Source organism: Mirounga leonina, unplaced genomic scaffold, assembly GCF_011800145.1.
Source record: "Mirounga leonina isolate KUSES-001 unplaced genomic scaffold, KU_Mleo_1.0 Mir_174, whole genome shotgun sequence".
Lineage (NCBI taxonomy): Eukaryota > Metazoa > Chordata > Mammalia > Carnivora > Phocidae > Mirounga > Mirounga leonina.
In genome coordinates, this window is record NW_023270451.1 from 53,050,836 (window position 1) to 53,072,366 (window position 21,531).

Sequence of the window (21,531 nt, forward strand, 5' to 3'; positions counted from 1 at the left end):
CACTTCACCCAAGAAAATATACAAATGGCAAGTAAGCACATGGAAATATACTCAACATCAGTAGCCTTCAGGGAAACGCAAATCAAAACCACAACGAGATTCTACTTTACACCCATGAGGATGGCCAGAATAAAAAATTTTCATAATACCAAGTGTTGGCAAGGATACAAAGAAACTGAAACCCCTGTACATTGCTGGTAGAACATAAAATATTATAGCCACTTTTGAAAACAGTTTGGTAGTTACCAAAGTTAAACATCTACTTCACCATAATAGCCAGCGTCTTAGGTATATAGGCATTTTAACAGTGATATGTGTGAATAAATCCCAGTAGAAATAAAAACATATTTCCACACAAAGACACACGTCCATAGCATTTTCACAAATATCCATATCTCTACTCATAATATCCCCAAACTGGAAAAATCCTAATGTTCATTAGTTCGTAAATGAACGTACAAAATGTGGTAGGTCCATACAATGGAATATACTCAACCATAAAAAGGAAACAAACTACAGATATACACACTTGGAGAACTAAAAAAACATTCTGATATGTGGGGGGGAAACACAGGTATAAAAGACTATATATTGTATAATACCATCTAAATAAATTTTCTAGAAAAGGCTAAACTATGAGGACAGAAAGCAGATTCCTGGTTGCCTGGGACTGGCCATTGGGGCTGGTGGGAGCCTCAGTTAAGTGCAAATGGGAGGAGGGAACTTTTGAAGGTAATGGAAGTGTTCAAAAACTAGATTGTGGTAAGGCTTGCACAATTGTGTATACTTATAATGAAACTTGTTACACTGTATATTTAAAATGGGGTGAGTTGTGCAGTATATAAATTTTACCTCAATAAAGCTTTTAAAACAAAGAAAGACTGCACAAATATTCATAAATATAAACCATTCAAACCATCCCGCAATAGCTCCATTCATACCATGGCAGACTACTCATGAACAGATAATCATGACATGAAAATTTTTGCCATTCATTCCCACATCAGCAAGTTCTCACACTGTTTGGTGTGAAGGCTCCTTTATACTCTTAAAAATAACTGAGGCTCAAGAGAGAGCCTAAAAGCAACATAGTCCAGAAAGGAACACAGACAATACACGGTAACAGTCACCTTACAGGCAATACAATGGCACTAAATTCCTATCTTTCAATAGTTACCCTGAATGTAAATGGGCTAAATGCCCCAATCAAAAGACACAGGCTAACAGACTGGATTAAAAAACAAGACCCATCGATATGCTGTCTGCAAGAGACTCATTTTAGAACCAAAGACACCCCCAGATTAAAAGTGAGGGGGTGGAAAACCATTTACCATGCTAATGGACACCAAAAGAAAGCTGGGGTGGCAATCCTTATATCAGACAAATTAGATTTTAAACCAAAGACTGTAATAAGAGATGAGGAAGGACACTATATCATACTTAAAGGATCTATCCAACAAGAAGATCTAACAATTGTAAATATCTATGCCCCTAACATGGGAGCAGCCAATTATATAAGGCAGTTAATAACAAAAGCAAAGAAACACATCGACAACAATACAATAATAGTGGGGGACTTTAACATCCCCCTCACTGAAATGGACAGATCGTCTAAGCAAAAGATCAACAAGGAAATAAAGACTTTAAATGACACACTGGACCAAATGGACTTCACAGACATATTCAGAACATTCCACCCCAAAGCAACAAAATACACATTCTTCTCTAGTGCCCATGGAACATTCTCCAGAATAGATCACATCCTAGGTCATAAATCAGGTCTCAACCGGTACCAAAAGATTGGGATCATTCCCTGCCTATTTTCAGACCACAATGCTTTGAAACTAGAACTCAATCACAAGAGGAAAGTCAGAAAGAACTCAAATACATAGGCTAAAGAGCATCCTACTGAAGAATGAATGGGTCAACCAGGAAATTAAAGAAGAATTAAAAAAATACATGGAAACCAATGAAAATGAAAACACAACTGTTCAAAATCTTTGGGATGCAGCAAAGGCAGTCCTAAGAGGAAAGTATATAGCAATACAAGCCTTTCTCAAGAAACAAGAAAGGTCTCAAGTACACAACCTAACCCTACACCTAAAGGAGCTGGAGAAAGAACAGCAAATAAAGCCTAAATCCGGCAGGAGAAGAGAAATCATAAAGATCAGAGCAGAAATCAATGAAATAGAAACTAAAAGAACAGTAGAACAGATCAACGAAACTAGGAGCTGGTTCTTTGAAAGAATTAACAAGATTGATAAACCCCTGGCCAGACTTATCAAAAAGAAAAGAGAAAGGACCCAAATCAACAAAATCATGAATGAAAGAGGAGAGATCACAACCAACACCAAAGAAATACAAACAATTATAAGAACATATTATGAGCAACTCTATGGCAGCAAATTAGATAACCTGGAAGAGATGGATGCATTCCTAGAGATGTATCAACTACCAAAACTGAACCAGGATGAAATAGAAAACCTGAACAGACCTATAACCACTAAGGAAATTGAAGCAGTCATCAAAAATCTCCCAACAAACAAAAGCCCAGGGCCAGATGGCTTCCCAGGGGAATTCTACCAAACATTTCAAGAAGAATTAAGACCTATTCTTCTGAAACTGTTCCAAAAAATAGAAACGGAAGGAAAACTTCCAAACTCATTTTATGAGGCCAGCATTACCTTGATCCGAAAACCAGACAAAGACCCCATCAAAAAGGAGAATTACAGACCAATATCCCTGATGAACATGGATGCAAAAATTCTCACCAAAATACTAGCCAATAGGATCCAACAGTACATTAAAAGGATTATTCACCATGACCAAGTGGGATTTATCCCTGGGCTGCAAGGTTGGTTCAACATCCACAAATCAATCAATGTGATACAGTACATTAACAAAAGAAAGAACAAGAATCATATGATCCTCTCAATAGATGCAGAAAAAGCTTTTGACAAAGTACAGCATCCTTTCTTGATCAAAACTCTTCAGAGTATAGGGATAGAGGGTACATACCTCAATATCATAAAAGCCATCTAAGAAAAACCTACAGCAAATATTATTCTCAATGGGGAAAAACTGAGAGCTTTCCCCCTAAGGTCAGGAACGCGGCAGGGATGTCCACTATCACCACTGCTATTCAACATAGTATTGGAAGTCCTAGCCACAGCAATCAGACAACAAAAAGAAATCAAAGGCATCCAAATCGGCAAAGAAGAAGTCAAACTCTCACTCTTTGCAGATGATATGATACTTTATGTGGAAAACCCAAAAGACTCCACCCCAAAACTGCTAGAACTCATACAGGAATTCAGTCAAGTGGCAGGATATAAAATCAATGCACAGAAGTCAGTGGCATTCCTATACACCAACAACAAGACAGAAGAAAGAGAAATTAAGGAGTCCATCCCATTTACAATTGCACCCAAAACCATAAGATACCTAGGAATAAATCTAACCAAAGAGACAAAGGATCTGTACTCAGAAAACTATAAAATACTCATGAAAGAAATTGAGGAAGACACAAAGAAATGGAAAAACGTTCCATGCTCATGGATTGGAAGAACAAATATTGTGAAGATGTCAATGCTACCCAGAGCAATCTACACATTCAATACAATCCCCATCAAAATACCATCCACTTTTTTCAAAGAAATGGAACAAATAATCCTAAAATTTGTATGGAACCAGAAAAGACCCCGCATAGCCAGAGGAATGTTGAAAAAGAAAAGAAAAGCCAGCGGCATCACAATTCCGGACTTCCAGCTCTATTACAAAGCTGTCATCATCAAGACAGCATGGTACTGGCACAAAAACAGACACATAGATCAATGGAACAGAATAGAGAGCCCAGAAATGGACCCTCAACTCTATGGTCAACTAATCTTCGACAAAGCAGGAAAGAATGTCCAATGGAAAAAAGAGAGTCTCTTCAACAAATGGTGTTGGGAAAATTGGATAGCCACATGCAGAAGAATGAAACTGGACCATTTCCTTACACCACACACAAAAATAGACTCCAAATGGTTGAAAGACCTCAATGTGAGACAGGAGTCCATCAAAATCCTAAAGGAGAACACAGGCAGCAACCTCTTTGACCTCAGCCGAAGCAACTTCTTCTTAGAAACATCGCCAAAGGCAAGGGAAGCAAGGGCAAAAATGAACTATTGGGACTTCATCAAGATAAAAAGCTTTTGCACAGCAAAGGAAACAGTCAACAAAACCAAAAGACAACCGACAGAATGGGAGAAGATATTTGCAAATGACATATCAGATAAAGGGCTAGTATCCAAAATCGATAAAGAACTCATCAAACTCAACACCCAAAGAACAAAGAATCCAATCAAGAAATGGGCAGAAGACATGAACAGACATTTTTCCAAAGAAGACATCCAAATGGCCAACAGACACATGAAAAAGTGCTCAATATCGCTCAGCATCAGGGAAATCCAAATCAAAACTTCAATGAGATACCACCTCACACCAGTCAGAATGGCTAAAATTAACAAGTCAGGAAATGACAGATGTTGGCGGGGATGCGGAGAAAGGGGAACCCTCCTACACTGTTGGTGGGAATGCAAGCTGGTGCAGCCACTCTGGAAAACTGTATGGAGGTTCCTCAAAAAGTTGAAAATAGAGCTACCATATGATCCAGCAATTGCACTACTGGGTATTTACCCCAAAGATACAAAAGTAGGGATCCGAAGGGGTACGTGCACCCCGATGTTTATAGCAGCAATGTCCACAATAGCCAAACTGTGGAAAGAGCCAAGATGTCCATCGACAGATGAATGGATAAAGAAGAGGTGGTATATATATACAATGGAATATTATGCAGCCATCAAAAGGAATGAGATCTTGCCATTTGTAATCACGTGGATGGAACTGGAGGGTATTATGTTGAGTGAAATAAGTCAAACAGAGAAAGACATGTATCATATGATCTCACTGATATGAGGAATTCTTAATTGCAGGAATCATACTGAGGGTTGTTGGAGTGGGGGGTGGGCTGGGAGGGATGGGGTGACTGGGTGATGGACACTGGGGAGGGTGTGTGCTCTGGTAAGCGCTGTGAATTGTGCAAGACTGTTGAATCTCAGATCTGTACCTCTGAAACAAATAATGCAATATATGTTAAGAAAAAAAAAAAAAAAAGAAGAAGAAGAAGAAGAAGGTAGCGGAAGGGGAAGAATGAAGCGGGGGAAATCGGAGGGGTAGAGGAACCATGAGAGACGATGGACTCTGAAAAACAAACAGGGTTCTAGAGGGGAGGGGGGGTGGGAGGATGGGTTAGCCTGGTGGTGGGTATTGAGGAGGGCACGTTCTGCATGGAGCACTGGGTGTTGTGCACAAACAATGAATCATGGAACACTTCATCTAAAACTAATGATGTAATGTATGGGGATTAACATAAGAATAAAAAAAATAAAATAAATAAATAAATAAATAAATAAATAAATAAGGAAAAAAAAATAACTGAGGCTCTCAAAGAACTCTCAAAGAATTGTTAATATTTACCACATTAGAAAATATACTCTTTCAATATTTACCATATGGGAAATTAAAATGGTGAATTAAAAAATATTTATAGATTCAATCTAAAATAATAATAAACCTATATGTTAACACACACACAAATATGTTTAATGAAAAGTATAATTATTTTCCAAAACAAAAGAAGAAATAGTGAGATCAATGGGATTTTTTTTTTTTTGCCAATCCGTTTAGTGTTTGGCTGAAGAGACAGCCATATTCCAGTATCTGCTCCTGCATTTAATCTGATGCCATAGCACACATCACATACCCTCTGGAAAACTCCACTGTGCACTTGAGAGAAAATAAGAGTGAAAAAGCAAACAGCATCTTAGTATTATTAGGAAAGTAGTTCTGATCTCCCTGACCCCCTCAATGGGTCTTGGGAATGTCCAGCGACCCTTTGGCCATCCTTTGAGAACTGCTGGCCTTGATTCTGCCCTAAAACCAACTGAGATTCATTTTAATGAGATTGTTTAATCTGTAGGGTCACTAATACAGACATTTTAGGATTAAGCTTTTTGGCAAACAGGATCTGAAAATTTTCTGAATACTGGGGCGCTGGGATGGCACAGTCAGGTTAAGCATCCAACTCTCGGTTTCAGCTCAGATCATGATCTCAGGGTTGTGAGTACACATGTATAAAAGCTGCCACTTAGTTTCTGTATTTGCGTCTAAAATAATAAGATGTTCATGAGTTTATCTAAAATAAACCTTGATATCATAATGATACCATAATCTAAAACAATCATGCTAATTTTAATATTCAAAAAATAATTAGTGATCAGTTTAATTATTTAGTGGTTAACTTCAGTTAACATTTATTTCTCCTATGCCTCACAGATAAAAGATAATAATATAATCAAGAAGTTATGTAAGCCTTACATCATGAAATGGTTGATGATGCTCACTGAAGAAGTACCAGTTCATTTGGGAAGTCTCCAAAGCTTTGGTCCTCTGAATTGAGTGGTACTTCCCAAGTGATATGATTTAAAACTCAACAAAATTCCAGAAGTTATAACCTGAACTCAAAAACAACAATTTCAGTACTCACTTTACAATATCTCCTTCAAGAGCAATCACTCTTTTAATGATCTTCTGTTCTGGGTTTTTAGGCGACCTAGAATAAAATAAGGTTATACAATCAGTTATGTCTCTATTGTTTTAAGACAATGAAAAGCAATTTTGCGACTAAATGGGCTATATTAAAATCATGACAGAGTCCTTCCCACCCATGACAGTGACATCAATCCTACTTAGGTCTCAAGTGATAGAAAGCTACTATTGATGTCATTCTCATTTTAAACTTCTAGAGGAGGAGAAGCCATGCTGAAAGTTTATTCAAATAAAAAATACAAGAGGGATAAGAGTTTTAACACTAGAGCTAAGCACCTGCAAGAAAGAGGATTCATACATACAAAAATGATTAGACATTTTTTTTTAAATCACATACGTAAGTTTCCTTATTTCATTTAAAATAAACAGTGGAATTTGATTTAAATGTTCAAGAAAACAATACAGATGAGAAGTGTTTTAAAAAGAAAATCAGAAGATCCTTTTAAACTGCATTTAGGCTTAGCCATTTGAAAATTATGTAATTCGGAATGCTAAAACAAGGGTACTGACATCCCACTCTATTCCTGGAATTTCACTCTGGAGAAGACCATGTCCGTCCTGAGCAGCCCTACTGAGAGACTCACTTGGTGAGGAAATAAGGTCTGCCAACCATGTGAGCAAACAGCAGCAGAACCTTCAGGCCTAGTCAAGTATTCAGAGACTATAGCTCTGGCCATGTGTCACTACAGTCTCTTGAGAGACCACAAGCCAGACCAGCTATCCATACTGCTTCTGGCTTCATGATACTCAGAAAATATGTGAGATAATAAACATTTGTTGCTTTGAGCTTCGAGATGTTGGAGTAATTTATTACACAGCAATGACTAAATCTTAATAAGACCAATTTCATGCCAATAACATTTTAAGTCTTTTAACAGACACATTTTAAGGAACATCTCATACATCATCACATAAATGATCATTTAATATGAATTTGGAAATCAAGGATAGATAAAAATATTCTCAATTCAAGTCACATTTTGAAAGGAGTTGCTTTTAAAAAGGAAGGTAAATGCACAAAAACTGAAAAGATTAAATATATTCAAAATGCAACACTTCATCAAAGTAAATATGCAGTTTCAATAAGATTTATATTTCACATTATATCTTGCAGAGAAAATGAAATCATCTAAACCATTTGCATCTACTTGTGAAAATTAGTCTCACAATTTTTCACTAAATTATAAATATTCTTTATTTTAAAAGGAAATTTGATCAGAGTTTTAGATTGCACTGTCCCCTTCACTGAACTGATTAACCATTATATTTCTATAATTTTACTGTCATTTATATACAGCCAGAGCGAGGGATCTCGGCACAGTGAAGCTGATGAAATTGTGCAGGACTACTCATAGACATTTAGAAAATTCCCCTCCCATGTCTCTCTCTTTTATTTTAGATAACCAAAAATGTGTAAGATAATATTCAGCCTCAATGATCACCGAAGAATTGCATTTTAGAACAATGGAATATCATTTTCCTATTATACTGACAAACAATAATAATAATAATCATAGTAATACCAGTAATACAGTTTGTTGTTGAGGGTCTAGGGACATGGTGCTCTCTATATAAAGCATATGGTCATGTAATGTGCCTTTCTGTAAACACTGTTGATTTTATATTCTCTTTAACAAGACAACTATACTTTTAGGAATTTATCCTAATGAAATGATTATGAATATATGCAAAATTTTAGCTATATGGATGTTATCTATTTTTTAAAAAAATTAGTTAAGAGTAGATTGGTTAAATAGTCCATCCACATAATAAAATATTTTCCAGTCATTAAAAATGATATTAGAGGGACACCTGGGCGGCTCAGTAGGTTAAGCATCTGCTTTTGGCTCAGGTCATGATCCTAGAGTCCTGGAATCGAGTCCCACATCGGGCTCCTTGCTCAGTGGGGAGCCTGCTTCTCCCTCTGCCTGCCACTCCCCCTGCTTGTGCTCTCTCTGACAAATAAATAAATAAAATCTTTTAAAGAAAACAAAAATATTATGAAAGAATTTTTAATGATGTGAAATTATCAATGTAATTTACAGATTAAAATGGAAATAGAAAATATTATGTGTACTGTGACCTCGCATCTGTAATTAGAGAAAGAAAATGCACATGCGATTATACTAGAAAAAAACCAGGAAGGACATAAAACCAAAGTTGGGGGGTATGGAGTTCTGTATATGATAAAAAAAAAAAAAATGCCTAAATTTTTTTGGTTCAGATTTGTGGGAAGTTTATGAACAGATGACAACTGTTTGGGTCATATGACATTACCTGAGAAGAAATGCTCCAAGAAAGGGGTGAGACCTGAACTAACTGCCAAGTTCCCCCATCTAATATGGATGCAGTATTAATGTTAATGAAATAATATGAAAAGCAATCCTTATCACCGTAAAGCAATATTTCATGCCGACAACTTTTAAGCTTTTGAGGTGCTTGAGAAGTATTTCATATTTTAAAATAATGTATATTTTAAGATCATGAGGAAAAATAGAATATGCAAAGTGAGCTGTCTATATAATTAAAGTCTTATGAATTACCACTTCAAATATATCTATAAATTTTAATGTAATATTAAACTCATGAATCTAATCAAATGATTCAAAGTGGGGAAAAAAGCTATTACTAACATTAATCCCATTACTGCTCAAAATCTATATCTATATTTTAATCATTGGGCTGTTGAAGGCACTACTTTGATGTAAGTAGAAGTGGTATGAGAGTTATAGATTTACATTGTGAAAATCATTGAACTTCCCTTTGTCTAAATTTTCTTGGCCATTTGCCTATCTCCCGGGAAATGTCAAGAATAACAAGTGAAGGATTATACACCTTCCTTAGGGATACGATGTATGCTGTCCAATAATACTAAATTTTGCATTTAAATTTGTAATTTTAGTGTTTTCATAATAAGCATTGTTTTACAATATTTGTTTCTGGAGCCTGAATTTTAAGCATTCTGTTTTATGCCACTGATTTAATTAGGCAAGATTTCTCCAGAGGCTTGGACAGGATGCCTTGAATTGTCAGCATAGGTCTCAGATCAGGTTGGTGTTGCAGAATGTGTGTCTAAATGGAATGGCTAGAGGGAGGGGAACAGAGTCTAGCACAGCTGTAAGATTTCTATGACAATGTTCTTCTCAAATTTCACTCCCTCTCTTGATAAAAATGCAGTTTTCACCCTGCTATGGGGCAAGCAGAGCCATGTCTTAGGTCTCATCATCTCTGTAACTGATTTCATGTTTTTGTATGTTCTTGCTGTACGTTGTAATTTTGATCCTGTCTGTAGCACTAGGAAGGTACTTTAGAATACTCAGCAGATGCCCTCTTGTGTTTTGTGGGAATGGAAAGACTAGCAAGTACGCCACACTCTCTGTTCCTGCCTCCATGCCCATCCTTACGTCACAGGTATACCTTAAACCTGTGTCTAGGCTCTCACTCTTCTCCCATATATAGTAAAATCCTAAAACCTCCCTCTGGATTGTATAGATTTTTATGTTTGCATGGCTCAGGATTGGCCCAGATTAATGATAGAATTAATCTCATTACTAGAAGTCATTTTGGCTACAGTCTAATGTAAGCATTAATCCCTCAAAAATACCACAGATATCAGTCACTAATAACATATATCACTGTGCAGTCTAAATTTTAGTATATGTGCTGCCGAAGCGAGCACTGTGCAGTCTAAATTTTAACTCTTCATTAATGAGATTAAATAACCCATATTCTGGGAATGCCTTATATTAGGCAGATTGTTTTTTATTGTCCGAAAGAATGGTCATGCATTAAAATACATAACTTTATATCATCACAATAAAAAAATATACATTGCTGTTGGAATCATCAAAAAAAGATGTAGAATAAAAAGTCCACTCAACACAGTTATAAAAACTCATATAAAAAGGAAGTCATATCAAATGATAGCTTCCCTCTTCCTTTTATTTTGAGATATGAGCATATAACATTTTATTAGCTTTAGGGGTACAACATAATGATTTGGTATTTGTCTATATTGCAAAATGATCACCACAATAAGTTTCGTTAACATCCATCACCACACAGAGCTACATTTTTTTTTTTTTTTTTTTTTTTTTTAGATTTCAGAAGACGTTGCCTGGGTTTGGCATGGTTTTCATAGAAGGTTAGAGCTAGAAAGGCCCAGGAGTGTATCCTCCCTGTTGTTTGTGATCTCACCCATTCTCCACGGCCTAAGTGCTTCTACTGGGTCACCTTGTGCCTTGCAAAGGCATGAAGTGGGGTACAATTTCCACGCGGTACAACCCCATTACTAGGGGTTATCACTGTTCTGCTACAAGTGAGCTACTGAGTGTAGGCACCCTACATAACCAATCTGGGTCTCATATTCAGGGAGATAAGGCTAGATCAGAGGTCCTAAACCAGAAGTCAGATAATCGAGGCAGGCTTGTAGAAATGTCTTGTTTGGTTCAGGCATAATTTTTTTTTTTATCTTGAACTAGCCAAACAAGCAGAGACTTGACATAAAAATACTAATTTCTTGTTCCTCTTGAAAAAATAAGAAGAACTGGCAATCCTAGGCCCCGATTCTTGCATGAAAGAAAGTCCACAGGAGCTGAGAAGCAGATACTGAGGATGTGCCAGAGTCCCAATAGCTTGTTTAACAAATCTCTAGAAATCTTGATGATTTCTCTCATCTCTATTATCGTAATAACTACTGAGTCAACAGGTATGAAATCTCTAGGGTGGGTCTTATGCATAGTAAGTAGGTAAATTCTAGAACTATCTTTTCCTAAAATAAATTCACAAAGGAGATCAATTAAACTGGGCCCAAGCAAACTGTTACAATCCTTCTCTCAGACTCATAGAATATTTATTTCAAAAAAGCTCTAATAAAGGGATTTTCACAGTCTGCTGCATTAGAAGGCAAGAAAGGCATCTTAAAGGTTTGGTCAAGTTTTATTATACAATTAACTAAAGAAATATTAAAGCCAAATATAATACTATTCACACTGAAAAGCACAGATTAGTCTTAAATGGATATCATCTGTAAAATCAAGATAAAAATGAGTAATTTTCAATGTTGGATTGTGTATACTTGTTTCACTATCAGTAATGTGAACTTTGTACATACAGCTGCATTTTTAATGATTCATTTTTTTAATTCAGTGCAGTTTTATTAATTAGTACTCTCCAAACTTTTTACTTGGGTCATTATTTCAGCTACATTATTGTCCCTTGCAGACTTTGCTTTGTATCATGCGAGTCTTTTAAATTTAAACAAAAGAAACTACACAGACTTTTGTTGCTCTTTGGGTTCATTCTTGATATACGGTCACAAATGTGGAGCTTATAACTTCAGCTATACTTTCAGAATTTTAACATTCTATATTTCAATATAATATGCAATATAATGTTCAATACTTTTATTTATTATTTTGTACTTCAATCCCAAACAATCATTTCTGGCCTGCTACCTCAGAAAGTGCTCCATTCCAACAGCCTCATTATTATTAAGGTGAATTACAGATGAGGTTGAAAAAACCAGGTTAATGCTTCAAATGTGTTTTCTATAACACCTTAGTTTCTTAAATAGGGACCAGGTCTTAGAGGGAAGGGAGATCATGGGAAAGGCACCATCAGGCAGCAGCATAGGGTGGTTATGTGCCTAGAAAACCCTGAGAAGTAAGATTTCAGTTTTTGATGGCTGTATAATATTCCACTGATATGAGGAATTCTTAATCTCAGGAAACAAACTGAGGGTTGCTGGAGTAGTGGGGGTTGGGAGGGATGGGGTGGCTGGGTGATAGACATTGGGGAGGGTATGTGCTCTGGTGAGCGCTGTGAATTGTGTAAGACTGTTGAATCACAGACCTGTACCCCTGAAACAAATAATACATTATATGTTTAAAAAAAAAAAAAGATAGTAGGAAGGGAAAAATGAAGTGGGGGAAATCAGAGGGGGAGATGAACCATGAGAGACTATGGACTCTGAGAAACAAACTGAGGGTTCTAGAGGGGAGGGGGTGGGGGGATGGGTTAGCCTGGTGATGGGTATCAAAGAGGGCATGTATTGCATGGAACACTGGGTGTTATATGCAAACAATGAATCATGGAACACTGCATCAAAACTAATGATGTAATGTATGGGGACTAACATAACATAATAAAATAAAATTTAAAAAAAGAAAAGAAAAGAAAAAAGACACAACAACCCTGTAAAAAAAAAAAGAAAGAAGAAAGAAAGAAAAGAAAACCCTGAGAAGTAAAATGAGTTTCAGAGCAGTGGGGCCAGTGCTCTTCAGCAGGCTCCTCCTATGTAGGGTAGGGACAGGCTAGGGAAGGGATGTCTTATGTACTTTGGCTATTCTCCTCACAGCATATCTTACCTGAATCGGGCCACTGAGCAGCCGCAAGAGAGTCAGAGAACCTGAGAGATTCCAATCGGGGTTCTAAGTGATCTAAGAATGTGGCACCAGGAGCAACATGCTGTTTCAGATTTATCTTCTATAATACCTTACACAAACATATTTTAACAGTACTGATGAAACAAGAGCATGAACTTCAGAGAAGTAAGATGTTGTTTACTGATAAAAATTTTTCTTGGTTAAATTGGAAGAGTTGTTTCACTGTCACTAACTAGGATTCTAAGAAATTTAATAAGCAAATGGTGACAACTGGCCTTCTTAGTAAATCAGCCTTAATTATGTACAATCAATCAAATGTGTATTATGACTTTTGACTTCCATACTCGAAAAGAGCTGAAATAGTTTTGTAATTGTGCATTTTGATTCTGAAATAAATGTTCTCACTTAACTATGAACATTTTCAGGAATTTAGTATAGTAATACCAATGAGTTAATTTCCACCAGTTTACTAACTCAAGCATGTCAAAACACAGAACATTGCAATCTTCAGGTACTAAACATAATTACAACTATACCTCATGGTCTAGGATAAATTGTATGTAAATGACTATATTTATATAGCACATATATAAAATATACAGGACGTATGTAATACATATATATGTATGTGTATGTGTGTGTATTCTACCATGCAATATGGAATCTTGCTATTTAAATAAACTCCTCTGATCTATAAAGAAACTCCTGGACCTAAAAACACATTCACTGATTTTATTTTGTAAATCTGGATTTTCACACATTGAATATACTTAGAGTTGGCATATCTGTGGAATTGGAGGAGATGAATACTTAACATAAATATGTATACTGACTACACTTTTAATCAGACTCCCAAAGTGGAGACCTTCATATAGAAGTACCACCTCTGAATTCCCAAAGTACCACTCAGGAGTGTTTGAGTTGTTTCTACTGTAGTCAAGATAGGTTTTGCCCCTCTATCCACACTATCTCAATGAGTATGTCTTTGTAATAGAGCACCAGTTAAGGCCACGGAATAAAAATTAACCAGTCTTCAAAGGAATCAAACCATCAAATTAGCCTTATAACCCTATTACTGCAATTAAGCTCACTGGCTTTATACTTTTAGCTTCAACCAGGTTAGCAAATAGTGCCACACATTCTTTTGGTAGGCTTGAAGAATATACAAACCATGAAGAAGCCTGAAAGTACAAGGTACCGACATTTTTTACTTCAAGCCATATCTGTATCCATTAATGCATCATGGAAATGGCAGACCAGCTGAGATACAAAACAAATACTAGTACACAAGAGCAGAAGTGAGAACACTCATACCGATGCAAGATGTCCATCGTACATGCAGTTACCTAGAGAATGCTATTGGAAGAATGGGCCAGGGGCCAGTCTGTGTCTAACATCCTACTTGCGGTAGGCCTCCATGTGGCTCACGTTGTGGGGTGTGAGACAACAAGCTTTGGGCAGGAGGTATCTTGGTAAAAGTGAGGAGAGGGAGGACGAAGGCAGTCTTGACCATTTTACCTGGAGCCACCATTTAACCCATACCCATAACTAATTTCTCATTGGACAAATATCCGGAAAAAAAAAGAAACATAATTATTTTCCTTACAAATATAAAATGAATATTTTATCTTTGGTGAAGTCAGCTTCTGTAATCTGCCTAATTGTGTTCAACAGGTGTTTGTGATGGACAGAAGCTGTGAAATTCCCATGCGCGCATTAGAGCTGTTCACTCCAAGCAACATGGCTACAGCATCTTCGGTGTAACTTTCTGGGGTCAAAGACGTGAGGTATACACCGATGTGCCAACCTGCCACCTTTTTGTCTCATGACGACGGTTACCAGATGACACTTTCCAAAGTCAGGCAATAGACAATCAAGAGTCAGACGGGGATGGGGGCATTTCAATGGCAGAGCTTTACAACCAGACAGGCCAATATACTATTCAATGGATAAGAGCGCGGAGAGATGTCAGCTGAGGTTCAGGTGCCCCCCCCCCCCCAACCTCTGCTATCTCACTATACACTCCCCAGAGCTCAGATGCTATTCTAACAACATGAAGAACCATAAACAGACTTAATTTGACTTGAATTACCTTCAAAAGATCTGGAGCTTTCCCTCCTCCCCCCTGAGTTAAAAAGAATAAGGTTTTGCTTGCAAGAAGAAACCTAAATTCCAGTAATGGCAAAATAAAATTATATATTTTTGCATACCTATTGTTATGACATGAGAATGTGCACCCATTCCATTTTCTTTACTCCACCACATATATCAGTGGACTAATATGCTCTCTAGCGACTGTGGTGACAAGAACTATTAATGTTTCAAACGACTGCTGGATGTAAATTTTTCTAGTAAAATTGAGTTAGGTATATGTGTGGGAGAAATGAAATGCCACATGATCATTGAAAGTCTCATAATTTCTCTAAAATGCTCAGTCTCCTAGAGAATGTTGACAGCGTAGAGGTCAGAATATGAGTAGAATATGAAGCATCCTGGCTTGTTTCTGTTCTAACCCTGTCGAACTTATTAATTTTTTTTTTTTTTAAGATTTTATTTATTTGACAGAGAGACACAGCGAGAGAGGGAACACAAGCAGGGGGAGCAGGAGAGGGAGAAGCAGGCTTCCCGCTGAGCAGGGAGCCTGATGTGGGGCTCGATCCCAGGACCCTGGGATCATGACCTGAGCCAAAGGCAGAAGCTTAACGACTGAGCCACCCAGGCGCCCCAAACTTATTAATCTTTAAAATACTGTATAGTACTATTGCTTGGTGGAAGAGTTTTCAGTTAGGCTCCAATAGCTACACACAATTTGCTCCCTCGAAAATGTCAACTTTATGCCCCCAGTAGTAAACTGAATAGCGTTAGGAAATTGTCTCTAGGAAAAAAAAAAAAATCCATGAGGTTTGGGATTTTACAAGACCCACTGCAACTGGTCACCTCTGAAAACAGCAACATCATTTACTTGCTCAGCTCGACAGCCACTTACATAGCTCCAGTTACTGAGCTATCAGAAACTTTTTCTCTGTATATTTTTTCTGCTGTTTATACTGCAATCACCTGTTCCTATGATAGTTTATCAATGCTTAAACTAAAAAATACTCATGTTAAATTAAGTGTCTGACTCTTTTGCTTAATGGTATGCATTTGTTTCTAGGCCTCCTAGCATGTCTAACCTTCTTCCCCTCTGGCTAGCTGGAGTCCAAGGAGCGACGGAGGACGGGAAGAATATAATGTCTGAGAAGCTAGAAGGACTTCAATTTAGAAAGAGTTTTGAGTGGCTGAGAATAAATGTCTTTTGGGGAGAAGAGGAAAGTTGAGAATGGCAAAAAAATTGATGAGGAGTTAAGACTGAGCGACTGTAAGGGAACTGTGGGGACAATGAAAGGAAAATGGAGAGAATATTTCCAAGGACTAACAGAAGTTACCTTATTAGGGTAAACCAACCACAGAGGAACAGAGCCGTGACTAGAGAAACACAGCCAGGTGAAGCGAAGTGAGGCGCCAATGGACTCACCAAAGGCAGCACAGAAGCGTTGCCAGCTCACTTGGAGACCAAAGACCCTTGGGGTTGCTAAATTTGCTTTCTCGTAATTTAACAGAGCCTCAGAACCAGAGAAAGTTGTTTGCTTTTTTCCTTGTTAGGTTATCCTGGGAAAGTTTTATTGTTTGTGAGAAAATTCGGAGATCAAAATATCGCTAGTTGCAAGTGTTCTTGATCTAGAGCATCAAGGGAATCCCTTTCCAAAAATCACAACCGGGTCTCCACCTGTGATGCATTCTTTCACAAGGCTGAGGACTGTCCTGCTCTTTTTAGTTGATGGTACACAGTGAGCAAGAACTACAAACTGCGTTCAGGTACGCCTTCTTTGGCAAAACTTGAGTTATGCTGAGGCGACAATTTGCCAGATTACTTACGCCTTCCTACCATTCTCTAGTATACACATACTGTTGTCACTTTTTTTTTTAGTCCATAAAATTTTATTTCGAATAATGGGTCCCCACTTGAAATGGAACATATGATGTCTACCCACATGTGTTGTTCCTGATAGGAAGTCACTTTGATTTGAGGATGAAAGACAGTGATTAATGTGAGAAGGTTCGCCTGCTTTTCTGAGCATCAGTCTCCTAATTTTGTACACACACAAAATGGACTCTAATCTCTACAGCTGTCATGTCGATGCTCTTCGTGAGCTGTACATTTCACAGGCTCTGAAGCCACTCTGCAGCTCAAACATGATCAACAGCTCTCCTCAAACCAGAACAGCAGCTCAAGATTATTAAATCAAAACGGGAGCAAACCCTCATCTTCACGTGTGCAGGAAATTCAGAGGGGGCCTGATTTCCATATGGTTCCCACAGCTGAAGCTTAATGAGTATATTCCAGATACAGGTACAACCATTTATAATCCTCAAATACCTCTACAATGGAGTAAAACAGTCCAAATAGAATTAAGGGAAATAATCTCCAACTGGTCTTACATGCCTGTGGGTTAAACGTATGAAGGAGGCTTTGATTTAAATAAAAGCAGATTCTCAGAAACATATGCTCACCACCCACCATTCCTCATCTGAATGGTAGCAACTAAGGAGTTTCATTTCAATGTAGCTTTGGAGCTTTGCCAAGAGGCAGGAGCACAAACATGAGAGATTAAGAAAGAGCTCCAGTATAAAATATGTCTTCACGGGTCTAAGCTACTTTAGGATGGGTTTATGGGCAATGGCATCATGTTTTGGACTGACCACATGGAGAGATGTTGTCATTTATATCACATTATTAAACTCTATTTTGGACTTTTAAATAACCTAAACCTACTCCTTAAAATGAAATACCTTCCTTGAAAAGATATAACAAATCATAAAAATACTTCGCTCAAAAATCTTCTGATTCAGCTTTATTTAAAAACGTATGGCCCCAAAGCCTTGCTGATGTATATACCCTGACTCTCCCACCTTTTATCAGTTCTTTCTTGCCAGTGCAATCTGTTTGCCTGTTTTTTTTCTAGTGCATTGCCCATCCCTCCAGGCTGTTCACTGGCACCTGGATGCCTCCCTCTAATTCTGTATAGCACAATCCAAGAAATGTCCCGGGTCTTTTCCAATTCTTCTTTCCAAAGATGTTCCTCAACACCACCCCCTGCATATTTTGGATACTTACCCTTCTCAGATACCATTTTTCAATTAGGTAATGTGCAAGTTTGCTTTCAGTCTTCTGTTTTAAACACAATGATTTCCTGTTATATTGCTTTGTGTTATACATAGAAGGAAAACTTTCTTGCTATCTCATCTTTTACAACTACAATTCAACAAAATCCTCGTAATTCCAGGCTTTAAAGACTTAAACCCTATATTCAGAGGAGTCCTGTGGTGAAGAAGTAGCTAGTTCAAATGTTTCTGGAAAAGTCATGCTTCCCTTTCATTAACTTTTAATACATGAAAGTCTGTCCCACTCGTAGGTACACTGACCTAATCACATAATCAATATGCAACTGCAGAATTATTACAGGTTTAAAACAAATATGTAACGTGATTTAATAAAAGGAAAGGCAAGGAAATGGAACTCCAAGGTTGTAATTCTACAGAACCAATGAGAAGACAATAAATAAGGTAAATGACCACATTTGAATCTCTTGTAGTATCTTTCAACTACATCACTACCCTTCTAAATTAAAACCTCATTTTAATTAGTTCTCAGCAACTCAGTCTAATCACGTTCAAGTCAAAGACTCAGCTGTTTAGGATGCAGACTGTAATGCTGCTGTGGTTATGTGTACTTGACCTCCTGCCTGTTAACAGAGAGACTCGATTAATTATTTGCTGTTTTGAATGGCTATTTCGTTTCACCTCCACCTTTCTTTAAGTGTCAAAAGGCTCAGTTGCTTTATCCCCTTAACCTTAGCTTTGGAGAATGCACACAGAATTTCCTAACTGCCACCTAATAAACCATCTTGATCCAGAAAGCTAATTTTCAGGCCCATAGCTCCTACGTGTCTTATGCTAGAGTCAGCTAAAGTAACATATTGACCTGGGGCACGTCATCTTCCAAGAGAGCCTCTTCATTCTGACAGCAGCCTGGGTGCTAAACTATCCCCTTGGTACAGGCAAAGACACACACCAGCGCTGCCATGGGCCGTGGTGTCACAGTTACGGCGAAACACTGGTTTCATTAGAAATCCTACCAAACAAAAATGAAAGGCTTTCACTATACACTGAGGGTATGTAAATTAATAGTGTTTGGGTTTTTTTTTTTCCTTTCTCTCCCTCTTTTTTTTTTTTTTTTGATAGAGCCAAGAGCACAAGCAGGGGGAACAGCAGAGGGAGCGGGAGACGCAGGCTCCCCGCTGAACAGGGACCCCCGACGTGGGGCTTGATCCCAGGACCCTGGGATGATGACCTGAACCAAAAGCAGACGCTTAAGCGACTGAGCCACCCAGGTGCCCCAATAGTGTATTGGTTTTTCCGACGTACTTTTAACGTTTCCTATATACTTTTAGTTACGTTAAACTCAGTAGTATAATCTCATATTGAAATCCTGAAACCCCAAACCAGAACAAGAAAATAGCTTCAAAGTAAATGTGAAAAGGTTTTTGCAATGTATATGCAAAGCATTACTGATACCAGTGAAGGTCTAAATGTGAAAAACTAGCCACAAAAAGAGATAGCAAAGAATCTTCCTACTTCCTTTAATACCCACACCATGTAACATTTCAGAAGTTCCCATTTGCTACATATTTTGTTTATTTAGAGTTTATTCCTATCTCCACAAGTATTTCATAAGACGTGAAACCAGTGATTGTGTTAACCTTCTTATTGTATCCAGTCCCAGTTACTGGCACTCAAAATAATAATAATAATAATATATAATTATAAATATAAATAAAGTAAATAAATAACATTATTATTTGATGATGATTAGGTCATAACAAATATACCAAGATATTGCTACCAGGCATCTTGTGCAAGTGGTATCATACAATAATTTCCTTTAGTGCCTCGCTTATTTCACTTAACATAGGTTTTCAAGATTTAGCTATGGTGTTGCATGTATCTGAATTTCATTCTTTGTCATTTTTATGACTGATACTAGTTATTTCATGAATATCCAAAATGATTTACCAATCCAGTAACAATATCTTGGCACATTTCTTATAATTTAATTTTTAAATAGTAACTGAAATTTTGAAAAAACAAAAACAAAAACCTCATAACTACTCAATTCTTTCCAAGGGAATTTATACTGACATGAAAATAAATGATTCTATCATCTGCCGATCTTGGTCTGTAGATAAGTGGTTCTGAAACTTTAAAATCTAGGGTTGAGCCCTGGAAATTTAGAATCTACATTTTAAAAAGCACCTAGGTAAAAGATAAATAAGTAAATACTAATAAAAATAAATGAAAAGCACTCAGGTGATTCTGATGCAGGTGGTCCTAGCCCACCTTTTATAAACACAGCTGGGAACCCTCAAATGAAAATCCTATGCAATTCAGTATACTCCACCCCCTCCACCCCCATGCCTTGCAATCACACACATTCAATAAAGATATAGGCCATAAAGAAATATTTTCAAAATAAACATAACAAATAATATGAATATAATAATAAGACATGTACACAATTCTAAATCAGTGGGAAAGCAAAAATTTCCTACTAGGGAAAAAAATTCTAATAATTCCATATTTAACTTCAACCCTCAAACTGGATCTATAACTACTATGAAACAGCATAACTCAAGTAAGAAAGAGCAAGACATTCCATTTCCAGAGTTTCTTAGAATATAAAAACCGCACTCAGAACAAACACAATAATGAGAAACTATAACAGAAAGACTATGGTATTAGATACAGAAGAATTTGTATCTTAGAGTCATTAATCCATTCAACAAATATTTGCAAAATGACAGGCAGGTACCAGGCACTCCGTCTGTGGTACTAGCTCATTAAACAGCCCTTATTACAATTTATGGCATTCATGGTATTTTTAGGATTCAGGCCCAAATGCTAACTGCATTACCTTGGGCAAGTCATGTACCTCTCTTAACGTCTATTTTTTCATGAGTAAAAAGAGGTGATGACAACCAGTACGGCTGACCGCCCCTCGCCAGATGTTGCTGTAGGGATCAAATGAGCTATTAAACACAAGCTTCTGAGCATCCGATTTTTATAGAAGGAGTCTCAGAATGTGACAACAAATTATACTGGTGAACTTCAAGGGTCCCATTCCTCCGTTAAGTAGGGGAGAAGTTATATTCTCTGAAACTAAGACCACGAAATGAACTTCTCACTACAAAGATCACCAGGTAACTTTCTGCGAAGTGCATGTTGTGGTCTTATTATACCCAGACAGCAGCCGTGCCACCAAATAGAAAGCTTGACTCTACTTCCCAATAAATGTCAATAGTTTTTTTTTCCTCTCTCTCCTCTTTCCTTCTTTCTGCTCTTCCTCCTACCCTTTTACCTTTTTTCTTTCCACCTTCCTTCCTTCCTTCTTAGAACC

General features: G+C 37.3%; 1 protein-coding gene across 6 annotated transcripts in view; it reads right to left on the reverse strand.

Annotated features, from left to right (window-relative positions):
- The window catches only part of IMMP2L (inner mitochondrial membrane peptidase subunit 2), an 862,490-nt gene that overhangs the window by 280,498 nt on the left and 560,461 nt on the right, over window positions 1-21,531 (reverse strand). For 5 of the 6 annotated variants that reach the window (XM_035020940.1, XM_035020935.1, XM_035020936.1 and 2 more), the window contains exon 5: window positions 6,590-6,655. The exons of the other annotated variant lie outside the window; for it this stretch is intronic. In XM_035020940.1, coding sequence (XP_034876831.1) covers window positions 6,590-6,655 — 66 coding nt within the window. The remainder of the gene's footprint in view (window positions 1-6,589; window positions 6,656-21,531) is intronic. 6 annotated transcript variants of the gene reach the window in all.